Raw genomic sequence first — 16,178 nt, 5'->3', positions numbered from 1 at the left:
TGGAAACTCAGGCTAATGAAGGAAATCATCCCTAAAATAGGCCATAATCTGTTATGTTGAAGGTTGGGGTCTTAAAAAAATTCAGTTAACTGTCACTCTGTATTAATCCGTTCATGGTTTTGTTAACTTCCTTGTTCTCTATTAAAATGAAAGGTCTGTAATTGAGTTTAGAAATGGGACTAAGGCAGTGTTACACAAGGGTGCGTCCCCCTAAACCCTAGCATTCCCGGAACAGGGACGTCTTCGAGACTTGAGGATGTTACCATGTCCCTAGTTGTGCCACTAATCAGCCACCAATCATCGCCTAAGGCCCAACCTCTTGATGGATGATTTGAGGCTCCAATCACTGTATCGTAACATTTTGTACTTGTTTTGATATCATCCTACTCATTTTAATCATTGATAAGTAGGAGATAATTTCCACAACAAGTCAAATTGTGATATTGCTATCAGGATTTAACTGTGTGATTTTTGAGTCAAACCCATTGACCCATGTTTCATGAGTAGTGATCCAACCTGAATCCATCTCTCATGAGAATAAATGGAATGCTTAGCACTCATTGGATCTAGGTGATGCTCATAGGGGTGAAGCACTGGGACTTCCCGAGAGGTCACCCATCCCAGTACTACTCCAGCTTGAGCGTGCTTAACTATGGAGTTTCCTCCATGGTTAAACCCAAAGCTTGCAACCCCATTTGCAAAACCTTCACCAAGTGTTGTGCCTTATGAACCATTCATTAGAAAGCCCCTTAAGCTCATCAATTGATAAGTAGGAGTTAATGTCCACAACAAGTCAAATTGTGATATTGCTATCAGGATTTAACTGTGTGATTTTTGAGTCAAACTCAGTGACCCATGTTTCATGAGTAGTGATTCAACCTGAATCCATCTCTCATGAGAATAAATGGAACACTTAGCACTCATTGGATCTAGGTGATGCTCACAGGGGTGAAGCATTGGGACTTCCCAGGAGGTCACCCATCCCAGTACTACTCCAGCTTGAGCATGCTTAACTATGGAGTTTCCTCCATGGTTAAACCCAAAGCTTGCAACCCCATTTGCAAAACCTTCACCAAGTGTTGTGCCTTATGAACCATTCATTAGAAAGCCCCTTAAGCTCATCAATTGATAAGTAGGAGATAATTTCCACAAGAAGTCAAATTGTGATATTGCTATTAGGATTTAACTGTGTGATTTTTGAGTCAAACTCATTGACCCATGTTTCATGAGTAGTGATTCAAACTGAATCCATCTCTCATGAGAATAAATGGAACACTTAGCACTCATTGAATTGTAATGACCCCAATAGGTTATAACTTCTTCAAACACCAAAAATCTTTATACTTCAGTTGTTTGACATTTCGTCAAACACTTTGCAAGCAAGCTCTGATACCACTGTAATAATCCTGCTCAATTCCGACCTTAAAATGCTGATTGAAGGCTCGAAGAATTTTGTCAAACACTTTGCATACAAGGGGTCATATGACTGATATAACTTTTCAAATTGCAGCAATGACTCTTGTTTCGATTTGCATCAAAGAGAATGCTTGCAAAAAAGACTCCAGATTGTCTAAACAATGACCTAACATGAATGTGCTACTAATTTTGACAATATTTAGTGCATATATATGATCTAAGCATGAAAAATGAATACCTACAGCCAACTGGCATTTTTACAAACAGTTGATATGCAAACTAACTAGCTGATAAATAATGATATTGAATTGCTTAAATGACACCAGCAACTATTATCTTCTTAATTGCAATGAAATTTCTAATTCAATGCTCATGAAATATGGCCAAGACTTTTGGCATTTACATGGATTACAAAATGATAATGCTGGTATAATGCACACTTACAGCTGAAACTTATAATGCCCTAAAAACAATACTAACAAGGTAACCTGGTTGTAGAGGGCTATAATAATTTCCTTCAATGCTGCCCCTTCTGCTTTGCTTTTCCAATTTGCTTTTTCGAACTGCTTTTTCGGATCTGCTTTTTGAACTGCTTTTACGGACTACTTTTTCAGCCTGCTTTTTCGGTTCTGCTTTTTTTGGATTGCTTTTTCAGTTCCGCTTTTTTCGGACTACTTTTATGGACTGCTTTTTCAGCCTGCTTTTTCGGTTCCGCTTTTTCGGACTGCTTTTTCGTATCTGCTTTTTCGGACTGCTACCATGTTAAATCTCAAGACCATATCTTTCAATAGCGTCAAGATTTCCAGCTTGAAGGGATTTCTTCCTTCAAACTATTGAGACAATCTCCAGAAAATTTCCCAATTTCTTTGATATTTCCAAGCATACTAAAAAGAAGCTCTTCCCTTTCTTTTATAGTGTTCTCACAAGAGCTCAATCCTTCGTTTTCTCAATGTGGGATAAAACATAACTCCCTTTATGTAATTTATGTCTCCAATGTGTTATAAAATAAAGGGGACTCTTTTAATTTAAATATTTCCCACAAACTATAGTCTATGCATTAATAAAGTTAAATATTTAAATTTAACTTTATAAAATAGCTTTATCAATGCATAACAAATCTTATCAATGATAAACAAATCTTCTTGTCGATTTTAAACAATTACCATCGACATACCATCGCCATTGGATGTCCGCCCATGCCCAAGATGACTTACTATAAATAGTATGCCCAAAGTTGTCTCAAAACCCCTCAGAAAGACCTGCAACTGAAACTATCTAAGCCAAATGGCCTCTAAGTCCCTTTAATGTCCTGGTTAGTCTACGGGACCGTGGAGAAATAGGCTAATGACAACATCATGCTATGAGTGCTAAAAAGGGGACATTACATGGATCTAGGTGATGCTCACAAGGGTGAAGCACTGGGACTTCCCGGGAGGTCACCCATCCTAGTACTACTCCAGCTTGAGCATGCTTAACTATGGAGTCTCCTCCATGGTTAAACCCAAAGCTTGCAACCCCATTTGCAAAACCTTCACCAATTGTTGTGCCTTATGAACCATGGAGGAAACTCCATAGTTAAGCATGCTCAAGCTGGAGTAGTACTGGGATGGGTGACCTCCCGGGAAGACCCAGTGCTTCACCCCTGTGAGCATCACCTAGATCCAATGAGTGCTAAGTGTTCCATTTATTCTCATGAGAGATGGATTCAGGTTGAATCACTACTCATGAAACATGGGTCAATGAGTTTAACTCAAAAATCACACAGTTAAATCCTGATAGCAATATCACATTTTAATCATCTTAATGATATTTTTGATATAATAGAACTCTTCAATCTGGTAATAGCAGAACTTTAAAATTTATTTAGTACTGAGTATTCTAATTTCTAATTTCTAATTTGATATTCAAAATTTCAATTTTCAAATATTTACTATCTACTATTTGGCATATGCAGTTTTCATAGATTACTTCTTAATAGTCATATATGTCTTTTCAAAACTAGCATTTTAAGTACAATATGTATAGAATATTGTATATAGAACAGTCCACCCCCCACCCCCACCACCCAGCTCCCCCCCCCCCCCCCCCCCAGGCACTACTGTCCCCACTTGCAGCCCTTTGTCCCAATGTTCCGTAAAAACCCTCCCCCCATTCTGTCATCCACGACAGTGGTATAGCTATGGAATAAGGTGCAGATGCAGTTAAGCTTCAAGGTGGAGTCAATTTCTGAAGAAATGGTCGATCTTTAAAACGTGTAAATGCACAATTAACCCATTGCAATTAGCTCTGTAAATAAAAATTGGTACTATCAATTATTCATTTTTGTTTCTCTATGAATGTTGAATATAACAAGAGTTATATGAAACCATCGTCATTGATAGTCAACTCTGAAGTGTTGTATTGTGGAGCTGTATGGAACCACCGCAAGCCTGAAAATACATAATGTTTCAACAAAAACCCTCTTTATTCAGAAGTATGCCACCTATTTGACAAATTGTTTGAGGTATAAATAAGGTGGCCTCTTACAATCGGTGTCTTGAAGATTTGTTTTGAATATGTTTCACATATATTGTTCCAGCTTCCACCAGTTTCATCCTAAATTTTGAAATGCAGTCCACTAGAGGCATCTTTCACCAAACAAAGAAAAAAGTATCATTAAATTATAATTATTATATGCAAAAGGACATTGTAGATCTCTACTCCAACATGAAAATATTCAAATAAGGGAAGGAAAAAGGAAAACAGGATGGTAGGGAAAACTTCACAGATAAAGGATATCGATGAACACAAAGATAAAGGAAAATGAATGACTCACCATCACAATGGCATATAGGAGTGGAAATCACAAGAGGTTGTGCTAATGGTTTTACATTCAACCTAACATCAGATATCAAGTAAACAGATGTCAAGAAATAGCTTCAGATGAATTTTAGGACAATAGTTGTTTAAAGTGACAAATATTCTTCCTTTTACTTACTTGCGATAAATTGTCAAAAAAAAATGTCTAAGCTTTGAATGCATTGGAGATTCAATGTTTGCAAACTCCTACATCCAACAAACAAATTAGTATTGCAAAAAACCAATGGCATTAGAAAAATGTCAAAATAATTTAAGTACCAGGCAGGATATTAAATAATCCAGTTGGTAAACCTGTGTGAATGAGAGAGTTCTGTCTTCTTCTGTTATGCATATTTGTAAGGTGAAATTATTACGAGAACAGTAACAATTCCTTTCATAATTGAGAGATTGAGAAACATCAAATTTGTAGCATGGCAAAAGCACATACATGCACAACAACCTCATTAATTAGAAGAATAAAGATGTTATCATGTAATTATGCATTTCTTCTTAATGTTTTGAAATAAGTGAATATAGGTTTTTTTTTTTTAAATGACTTTTCTACTTCAGTCTCTACTGAGAAAATGCCAATAGAAGAGAAAAACATAAATACAGTTTTGACAATACTGACTTAAGCGTTTAAAGAAATTGTCTAACTGGCATAACTGATGCCATGAGAGGTAGTCACTTGTTAAAGGAAGAAGCTAACCATAAGCCTTCACAACTTATCCTTATAAGTTTAAGTTGATTGCCATAGACTTCCCAAGAACCATTTTCTATTAAAGATGCAAGTTAGTTACAGACTTGCATTATCTTCAAACATACAACATTTTGCAGTATTGAAATATTCTTACCACAGATTATAAAAATGTATCTCTACTTTAAAATATTCAACTTTTAGCAGTATCCAAGATTCAAATCATAGATTAAAAATGCATTGCAAAAAACGGTGCATCCAAAAAATCATGACCAAGAAGATGTAAACAAGATCAGATTGTAGATATTGACACATCCCAGTCAGATTGTAGAAATTTATTCATCCAGATGTGATAATTTGTCATCAAGGAGTTAACTGCTGCCTGGCACACGGTACTTCAAGACTATGTACAATTTGCAGGAAGTTGGGTCACTAAAATTGAAAAATCCTTGTAGATACAGTCGCAACAGTTTCCAATTATCTATTCATTCTTTAATGTATCACAGAAGTACTAGATTAATACTATGCTCCATGGTGTTTCAGGGATGGGGAAGCTTTTGGGTACAGAGACGTGTTCCTGGTACAACTACGGTTTGGATCAAATTTTTAGGGAAAGGTAGGGAACAGCTAGTTGAGAAAAATTTATATAGAGACATTTCAAATATGCATATTGTAATATTGATAAAATATTCACCATAGCCATTTTAGAAGCTCATTGCATAGCAAATTGACAAAATTTAAATACTTTCATCGTCAAAATATGGCATACATATAGCAAAAATGTCCAAAGATTCCAAGTTTCATACATGCAAGTTTGAAAACTTGAAATGACATAGCAAATATTGTAAATAGTAGACTGTAGACATACTATTATAAGTCTATAACTTAAATACTAAACAAAACATAGAAGTACAACTCTGTAATCAGCTGTCCAAAATAATCATAGTCAATATGTATCTGCAAATATATGGCTGTCCATAAACAGCACATGGTAGATTTAGGAGTCTAAATTCAAATCAGAGCCAGACTTCGAGTCATTGGTAGGATGAAAGTCTTCCTCATCCAAAGGAACCCCAAGCAATCTTGGAGGTATATCATCCTCCTCAACCTGCATCGCATCTTAAAGATTGACATCCCAACATAAGGCTAGAGTCTGTTAATATTCGACACTTTGTCAATCGTGTAGTCGCAATGCACTATGAACAGCCACTAACTTCTTTGATTGTCTAGAGGTAGAGTTGTTCCTTGTGACAAAGTAGATGAAACTATATGTGGACCAGTTCCTCTTTGCAACAAAAGAACTGGCAACCTGTCAAAGAAGATGAACAAGTAGTATTCTCAGCTTTGGTGCATTTCTACCATGCCACATCCACTATCCAGTGGGGTCAGTTTGAGCGAATGTAGCTCTATCTAGTCTGCCAAAGATTGGAGCATGAAGATTGACAAATACAAACCACTGACCCCGAAGTTTACTAGAATCATCTTCATTGTACATTATAAAAGCCTTCACTTGAGTTGAACACTAGAAAACATAGTAAATAATAAAGACATAATCATAAGGGTTCTACTTTGCTATTAAAAATTTAAATTGAAAACTTGAGATTTCAGATTTGGCAATCGCCTCCTCATCACTGGAGGGAGCCATTATCCCAAGTCTCAATGCATACCATTCGGGACTGTGGGCATAGGCTCTCATGTGAAGCGTGGTGTTCATAATGTTCCTTCGTCGCATCACAATGGGCCTAAGATACTCATAAAATCCCAACATAGGGTCCCTTATATGAATAGTTTGCTTGATCTGTCCAAGCATGCTATCAAAAGTCTCATAAATCTCTCCGAGTTTAGGAGAGTGAATATCAGCATATCTAATGACCCGCACTATTTGTAAGTACTATTTATATGGATAGAAAGCATTAAAGAGCGACCATTAGGCCTCACTAGGTACACCACCTCATGAAGCATGAGGCTAAGGGGGACAAAATTTCCACTTTTGGGCTAGGGAAGGACAATGAGGGTAACTCTTCATGTCTTTCTTATCTCATTCCTCATTATGGTTGAGATCATGGAAGCTAAGTGCTATAAGTATGTTTCTTTCATAAACCTAAATATGCATTATATTGTTACCTAATCCCTAGGTTAGGATTGTATATCTCTTTGTATTATCAATTTATAAGGCAAATAATATTACACTAAAAATATAATAGTTTGTGTGTGTATATATTTATGCACTTGTCTCTTATTTTGTGATTACAAGACTTAAATTAAGATTTACCTTGTTAAAAAGCATTTTATGTGGTAAAGTTGCATCTCTATCCATCTTACTGTTGAAGATTGTAGTTACGACAGAGATTTTTATCTTTGGGTGTTAATGTTGTTGTGGTCACCTTCATCTTTAAAGGAAAATTATGATAAATTGTAAATTTGTAATATTAAATATAATGACATGTGTCACACAACATGTGTTGAGTGATGGAAATATGAAGTGTTGTATTTGAAAATAAGAGTTATGCTTTGGAAATTGTAGAGATCTTTTGTTGGTATGTGAAGAGTCTCTTCACGTACACTTCAAGACATATATATATATATATATATATATATATATATATATATATATATATATATATATATATATCTCACTTCAAGCAAAAGGCATTGTACACTCGAATTTTATCATTAATCAAGTGATCATTTTTGTGTGGTTGGGCTTTTCCTCTTCACTCTAGAAAGGTTTTTTCATGATATTATGTATGTCTCTTGCATCTATTTTGACTCTTCTATATATATATATATATATATATATCGCTTCAAGCAAAAGGCATTGTACACTTGAATTTTATCATCAATAAAGTGATATTTTTTGTGTGGCTGGATTTTTTCCCTTTATTCTAGAAAGGTTTTCCCAGGATATTTATGTATGTCTCTTGCATCTATTTTGACTCTTTCTTATTGTTGTTTACCTTAATTTTTGGCTTAAATCTAACATGGTATTAGAGCCAGGTTCTTTATCGGCAATGAGGAAATCTATCTCCAATGGTTGTCTTTCAATCTATGTTCATGATTGTATCTATTTTGATTCTTATCATTATGTTTTATGTGATGTCTCCATGTGGTTGATGTCTTTGTCACTAAGTCTACTTATTTCTCCTTCATATGATTTGCAACTATTTTCATATTCTATTTTACTATTTTGCATCTTTGTTAATGACGACATCAATATTTTAATTTGGGATTGTAGCTTTTGGTTCTGTATGTAAATCAAGCTATTTTTTCTTTCTATTTTTGTTCGACCCCATCTAGAATGTGATTCTGATAAGAGGGTATGATGATCTAAAGAGGAATGTTGGGTTTTGCTTAATTATCTTTGGCAGTCTCACAATTGTTTTATAATATTTCTAGCAGCATGACCCATTCAGTAATCCTTGTGAATTTATCCTTTGTTTTGTATTATATTTCTCATCACCTCATATTTGGTATGATTGCTTCAGGCGTAGTCATTACATGATATTGGTCATTGCATGATTCTGGTTGTATTCAATTCCTATATTTTTCCAATTTGAGGGTGGCGATAATACAATGTTAACCCTTTTACTTTGCGATGTGGGTCCACTTTCTAGCTATGCACATCGTGGCAAACAGGTGGCACAATTTCATTTCTTGGAGAATTTCCTTGCTTCGTGGCACATTGTGACTAGATTCTAACTATCTCATGGAATGTGATGGGACCAACAAGACGCATGTCGTTCTATCGCTACTTTGCCATAATTAAAACATCCCCATCTTTTCATAACGACAAAGCGACAGCCGTGGATGTGTCTTGAGATCAACGATCCTCGTTGATGTTTCCTAATTATTGCGCATGACCGAAAGGAGGTTTCACCTGTTGGGTCCCACAAATAGGTGTCAGCTTGTCGCTATCTCGCCATGACTATTCCTTGTACAACTTTTTATAATGACATAGCGACAAGCATAGATCTTTGATCTGACAGTCGACGAGATACATCATCGAATACTTATATTTCCATCATTAAAACATCACCCATTGATCTGGTCTTCATCGACGATCTGGATTTAGTCTTCTGAACCATTTGACTTGTCAACTTTGAGACTTATATGCGCAGATTAAATATTAACCATCGATTTCATTTGAAAAAGAGTCATACCACCTTTGACTAGGTTCTTTCACCATTTCTGATGATTTATTTTCTTCTCTTGCATTCTATCTTGATTATCTGCAATATCTACCATGAAAAATTATTATATAGCATAAATCCTTGTTTTCAACATAATTAGGAACAAAGAAATATGAATCAATAGAATATCCAAACATTCTTCTCATCAGGGAAACGTATAACAAATCCTCCAAAACCTAATCACCTAGCCATTGGACTAGTTCATTGCAAATATGATTTCCCACATCAGGTTAGCTCAAAGGAATGATGAGAAGAAGGCCATCCTATGGCCAATCTAGACTCAGACTTAAGACATTGACACTTCACTTGACTCAAAACCCTAAAGCAAAAAGATATGAACTGAAACTTGGGCAACAGTTCGCTCGGTCTAGGGATTTAAGCATGATAATGCTTGAAAGAACTCTAGCAATCTCTGGTTCCACACAAAAGGTGACAACTTGAAAACAAAAAGAACAGACTAGACTAGGAAAATAGCAACAAACTACCTAGGAAAGCAAGCAACTAAACTAAAGAAAATTGCATGAAAGGAAAACCTACCTAACTACTATGCAGGGGTTACCTACTTTCAATTATGCATTTCATACATCTTCAAATCCTACCCATTGTAAGAACCAGGCAGCATTTCTCCAATGGGATATGCCAATTTGAAGGAATTACTGGGATTCACTTGAATGATCTGAAATAGCCCTTTCCACAAAGACTAAAACTTAGAGTGCATACCTCTTGGCTCATGTCTCTTATCTCATAGCAACACTAAATCACCTTCTATAAATTTTCCAGGCCTTGCTCATCTATCAAACAACTCCTTTATCCTTCCTTGATGTTCAGTGATCTTATCAAGCATCTCTTCCCTTTCTTCTTGTAGTTTGGTAAGATACAAGATCCTCTTTTCTAATCCATCCTTGAAAACATCTTCTTCAATCATAGTCTTTAATTTACAAGTAGCAAGCTCCAGAGGCAGTGGCAAAATAGCTTCCACTCCATAGACTAATTCAAAAGATGAGATAACTATAGCACTTTTAGGTGTGGTCCTGTCAGCCCATAAAGCTTCATGAATCTTCTTATGCAAACTTTTTCTGATTATCTGAGACCAATTTTTTCAAAATATTAACTAGATTTGGCCTGTCCATTTCCTTGAGGAAAATAATCAGAGGAATGATCAACTTGAATACCATTATCATAACAAAACTCAATGATTTCTGAGGAAGAAAAATAAGAAGCATTATCCAATTATCAATTTCACAAGAACTCCAAACTTGATCAATACATGCTCTTTGAGAAATTCACATACTACTTCTGATGAAGTCTTCTTCATTGGCTTTGCTTCAACCCATTTACTAAAATAGTTTGTGGCAGTCAATATGTAAGAATGTCCTTGACTGGAAGGAGGATTAATTGGGCCTATAAAATCTAAACCCCATTGATGGAAAGGAGCTTTAATTATCACTGGCCTAAGAGGTAGAGCAGTAAGCTGAGGTTTACCAGTAAACATCTTGCATTTTTCACAATTAGCAACCCACTTATGCATCTTTAAACATGTTAGGCCAATAATAGCATTGTCTCAGAATTTTGAAAGCAGTGGCAATAGAAGAAAGTGTCCTCCACATGCCTCACTATGAAAAGATGTCAACAATTTTACCTACTGCTCTTTATCCACACATCTCAAAAATGTCTCATCAATCGCTCTCTTGTACAAGAGATCATCATGAATCACATACTTCAAGGCTCTTGTTTTTAGATCTCTTCTTTGCTTAGTAGTCAATCCATCAGGGCATTCACCATATGTTAGAAAATAAGCAATGTTTATGAACTAAGGATCCTAAAGACTTACCATAAGAACTTTTGGAATATCTTCTTCTTTGAATTGTTGATCTTTTGCCAAAGCTTTACAGAGTGCATTACCTCTTACAAGTTTGGTTGGCTTTATTTCTATATCATATTCTTGGACTTTTTCTATCCACACTCCTCTATTATTACAACCAACCTCTTGTTGTGTCGAAATACTTTTTACTGCAAGAACTAGCACATATATATCAATGAATGAGAATGCAACACATAAAACCTGAAATTTTTAAGGGCTCTCACCACTGCATATGCATGTTTTTCAATCTGTGAGTATTTCAATTCCTAATTCTTCAATGGTATACTCATAAAAGCAATTGGAGTTTGTATTCTTTCTTTATTTTCTTGCATTAATATAGCTGACATAGTATGTTCTGAAGCATAATAGTAAATCATGAATGCTTTGGTGTAGTTAGGATGGACAAGCATAGGGGCTTTGGCAAGGGCACCCTTGATATCTTCAAAAGCCTTTTTCCCAAAATCACTCCATTTGAAAATTTTATTGTCTTTCATCATATCAACTATACATTTAACTATTTTAGAGAAGTAAGGAACAAATCTCCTCAAGAAATTTACCTGGCCAAAGGACTTCACTCCAGTTTTACTCAATGGCAGACTTAATTATTGAATAGCTTTGACTCTGTCTGGATCAATCTTCACTCCTTATTGGGATACAATATGACCAAACAGCTTGCCTTCTATCACACAAAACATTGACTTCTTTGGATTCAGTGAGACACCATGATCTTTACATCTTTGCAACACCCTTTCTAAATCTCTGATATGATCTTTTCTCTTCTTGGAAAAGATAGTCAAATCATTCAGGTATATGACAATAATTCTATCTTTCAAATCTTCGAAGGCCAAATTCATGCCATGCTGAAAGGTTGCACCTGCATTAATTAAGCCAAAAGGCATTCTATTGTACGCAAAAGTACCCCATGGTGTGGTAAATGCAGTTTTGAACTGATCTGCTTCATTTATCTGAATTTGATTATATCCTGAAAAACCATCTAACATGGACATCATTTTTGATCCTACAACAGTTTGTAAAAGATGATCCATATTAGGGAGGGCAAAATTATCTTTGAGTGAGGCTTGATTTAGATTTTTGAAATCTACATAAATCTTTATCTCTCCATTATTCTTCCTCACTGGTACAATATTAGCAACCCAAGTGGAATGATGAATAGGGTATATAATCCTAGCCTGCAACATTTTGTCAATCTCCTTGAAGATTGCTCCTTCAACTATAGGATTATAGTTTCTTTGTTTCTGCTTGAATGGTGTTGCTTCTGGTTTAAGAAGGATTTCATATTTGAACTTTCCACCCATGAAATTCTTTAGGTCTTCATAACTCCAAGCAAATACATTTTGAAATTCAATGAGTAATTTCTTGATTTCTACCCTATCCTCTGGTGTGCAAAACTTTCATATGTTTATCATCTTTGGGCTGACTTTTGTCCCTATATTGATTCTATCATATTCACCACAAGTTTTTCCTTTCTTATCTCTTTCCTTCTTTATGTATGCATCATGCCTATCAAAAAGGTTTTCTAAAGAGATTAGATGGGGTGGAATCTTATTACCTTTCAATCGAATCATATCAGGCTCTGGTTTCTTTTTATCACCTATCACTGAATCATCAGAATTTGCATTAGTGCTTCCTTCAAAATACAAGTTTTCAAAAGTATCTTCCCCTTCAATGAATTTTAGTATGTGTTTATCATCTTCAAACACCTGCCATGAATCCTCATTATCAAGGACATTGGGCCTAAATAGAACATCTACTTTATAAACTTGATCTAAATCAAGATGTGGTAAGAGCAATGATGTAGAAACTACCAAAAAATCAGCTCTTGAATTAAATTCTCTAAATACTAATGTAATTGAGAAGGCATCAAAACCCTCAATTTCATCCCACACCTTATTATGATAGCTCCTCAATCTTGAGTTCTTTACTGCATATTGGTTTTTGACTTGCCTCACTACCAACTCTGCATCTCCTTCAACTTTAAGTACCTTGACTCCTTTTTGTTTTGTTGCCATTATTCCAAGGAGAAGAGCTTCATATTCTACAGTATTGTTAGTATTTTTAAAATCTAACTTCAAGACATTTCCCCACTAGGTGATGTCAACACTACCCCTGCACTTGAACCAGCATTAGCACAACTACTATCAAATTCCAGAGTCCACAACTTATCACCTTTATTTTGCTCTGATTCTTCTGAAATATCAGGGGTGTCAGAGAATCGCATGTAACACCAAACTACATTTCATGATACAAGATCTGAGATCTAGGGTCATCTAATTTCAGGATAGTAAATTTTGCCTTCTCTTTTGGTTCTAGCTTCAACTTTTTATCTCCAACTTGGATAGTGGCACAAGACCAGTCTAGTTTTATGTCTTCCCCCATGTCTTTGCAGAAACTTCTACTTAGGAGCATGTCATAGCTTGCACGGATGTCTACCACTAGGATAGTAAGTTTTAGCCTTTTGGAAGGATAGGTAGCAAGGGCAACCTAAGCATCTTTTATCTGTACTATCAACAGATAAATCTTATCAATCAGAAGAAAATTACACAATTCATAGATAGACATCTACCAAAAGCTTTAGTCAGCAGAAGTCCTAAATCTTTTGCTACAGAAGCACAAATTACATTATCAAGACCTCTTGAATCTATAATGCAGTTACTCAATCTATTTCCATTGATGAAGAAGGAAATGTAGAAGGGATCTGGTTTTTCATTTGGGCATGTGGCTAAGACAAGAGGTTCTTCTTCTTTAAACAACTTAGGGAGTGCAAAATCTTCATCAATCAACGAAGTTCCACTAGTGCTAGCTTTATTGTGATGATCAACATTAGCATTAATATTAACATGACCCCCATCCTTTTATTACAATGCTCAACTAATCTTTGCAATGGATCAGGATTAGACTTCAAGTAATCCAATGGAGATATCTGGATTCTTACCTCTTCATAGTATTGTATGATGTCAAAGGAATTAGCTATCTTACCTTTGTGCTCCTTCTGTGAAGATGAGGTTACTATTCCACTGTCTTTATCAATTTTGTTTGATGGTGCATTATTCTTGATAGGAACTGAATTGTCAGTCCTCCTATTAGATTTTATAACCCGACTCTTTGATACCCAATGTTTTGGAGAGACAAAAGGATGTTTACCAACAAATGGGTCAGTTTATGTATTCTATCGCTGTCCTCTAAATTATTAGGTCCAGCTCCCTATGATTTGCAATGATATGCAATGAATATGTTTTTATGAGATCAGAAGTTTGACATTATAAGATCTTAACCTGAGAACAGTAAAGGATAACCAAATTGTTTGTAGACACAAACAATTCAAGCAAGATGGATTTGAATAACCTATCATACCCAATGGAATGACTGTAGTAGATTATTTTGATTTCTAACCCTTACTTCTATTCTAAATGCAGATTAACTATCTAAATGCAAAAGAGGAATGAAGGAGGTATGCATATGAGGGCAAATGGAATTACTTTCACTATCAGCCTTGAATGAAATGGAATCCAACCAATAACTAATAGATTCATACATATTTATCTTTCATTTCCCAATGAAACTATCTAACATGATATGAAAATAATAAAAGAAGAAACAGAACCATTTATGAAGAAAGTAAATGGAATCACCTTCATTGTAATTACCAAAATGAAATGAAATCCATATAATTATCACAGAATCACATATGATTGTCTTTCAACTTTTAATGCAGAACTAATCTATGCATGGGCAACAAAACATGACAAGCAAATAGGGTAAATGGAATTATAGACCAATTCAACATCAAGTTTGCCGACCTTTGTATTGTTGATGAGGTTTTTATAGTTTTTTGTCTTCTCTTAGTTCAACAGAGCAACAGTCACAAAATAGAACAGAGAATAAAATATGAAATTATCTAATGATATGAACACGTGGCATCCTTTCCATCGATGATTATGAATCCATAGTACTACTGGAAACACTCGATGACATTTCAGCTTCTTGCAATCTCAAGAATCCTATAGGAAATCGTTGTTTTCTTCATATTTTGCTATTTTGCACCAAGTTTGTATTATTCATATTGCAACAGTCACTATAGTTTTCAATTCGAGCTGTCGATCATAAACCAACAATCGCGATTAAAACATTATAACTATTCCTTTAAAACTTCCTTCACATGTCCCTCTGTGTCCACGTGTTAAACTATCGTTACGTCACTATGAATAACAGTCGAGTAACTTTACATAGCGACATAGCGACAAACGTAGATCTTTTTTCAATCTAATGGTGGTGATAATACGATGTTAACCCTTTTACTTTGCAATATGAGTCCACTTTCTAGCTATGCACACCGTGGCAAACAAGCAGGACAATTTCATTGCTTAGAGAATTTCCTTGCTTCGTGGCACATCGTGACTAGATTCTAACTGTCTCGTGGAATGCGATGGCCTAGTAGGACACATGTCGTTCTATCGCTACATCGCCATAATTAAAACATCCCCATCTTTTCATAACGACAAAGCAAAGGCCGTGCATGTGTCTTGAGATCAACAATCCTCGTTGATGTTTCCTAATTACTGCGCATGACTGAAAGGAGGTTTCACCTGTTGGGTACCACAGACAGGTGTCAGCTTGTCGCTATCTCACCGTGACTATTCCTCGTGCAACTTTTTATAACGACATAACAACAAGCGTAAATCTATTTTTGATCTGACGGTCAACAAGATACATCATTGAATACTTATATTTCCATCATTAAAACATCACCCTTGATATGGTCTTCATGGACGATCTGGATTTAGTCTTCTGAACCATTTGACTTGTCAACTTTGTGACTTATATGCGCGAATTATAAATTAACCATCGATTTCATTTCAAAAAGAGTCATACCACCTTTGACCAGGTTCTTTCACCATTTCTGATGATTTATTTGCTTCACTTGTATTCTATCTTGATTATCTGCAATATCTTGCATGAAAAGCTATTACATAGCATGAATACTTGTCTTCAACATGATTAGGAACAAAGAAATATGAATCAGTAAAATATCCAAACCTTCTTCTCATCAAGGAAATGCATAACAAATCCTCCAAAACCTAATCACCTAGCCATTGGACTGGTTCATTGCAAATATGATTTCCCACATCAAGTTAGCTTAAAGGAATGATGAGAAGAA

At 35.4% G+C, this 16,178-nt stretch overlaps 1 protein-coding gene across 3 annotated transcripts in view; it reads right to left on the bottom strand.

Moving 5' to 3' along the window:
* ARP8 (actin-related protein 8) overlaps positions 1–16,178 on the bottom strand; it is a 251,172-nt gene that overhangs the window by 174,630 nt on the left and 60,364 nt on the right. For all 3 annotated transcript variants that reach the window (XM_089790365.1, XM_089790359.1, XM_089790357.1), the window contains exons 4-5: positions 4,394–4,461; positions 4,232–4,293 (exon numbers count right to left, since the gene is read on the bottom strand). In XM_089790365.1, coding sequence (XP_089646491.1) covers positions 4,232–4,293; positions 4,394–4,461 — 130 coding nt within the window. The remainder of the gene's footprint in view (positions 1–4,231; positions 4,294–4,393; positions 4,462–16,178) is intronic.

The sequence above is a fragment of the Cupressus sempervirens genome, chromosome 1, assembly GCF_028749045.1.
Source record: "Cupressus sempervirens isolate cs-2001-9-10 chromosome 1, ASM2874904v1, whole genome shotgun sequence".
NCBI classification, from domain to species: domain Eukaryota; kingdom Viridiplantae; phylum Streptophyta; class Pinopsida; order Cupressales; family Cupressaceae; genus Cupressus; species Cupressus sempervirens.
Note: the sequence above shows the minus strand (reverse complement) of the source record. Positions and strands in the feature narration are given on the sequence as shown.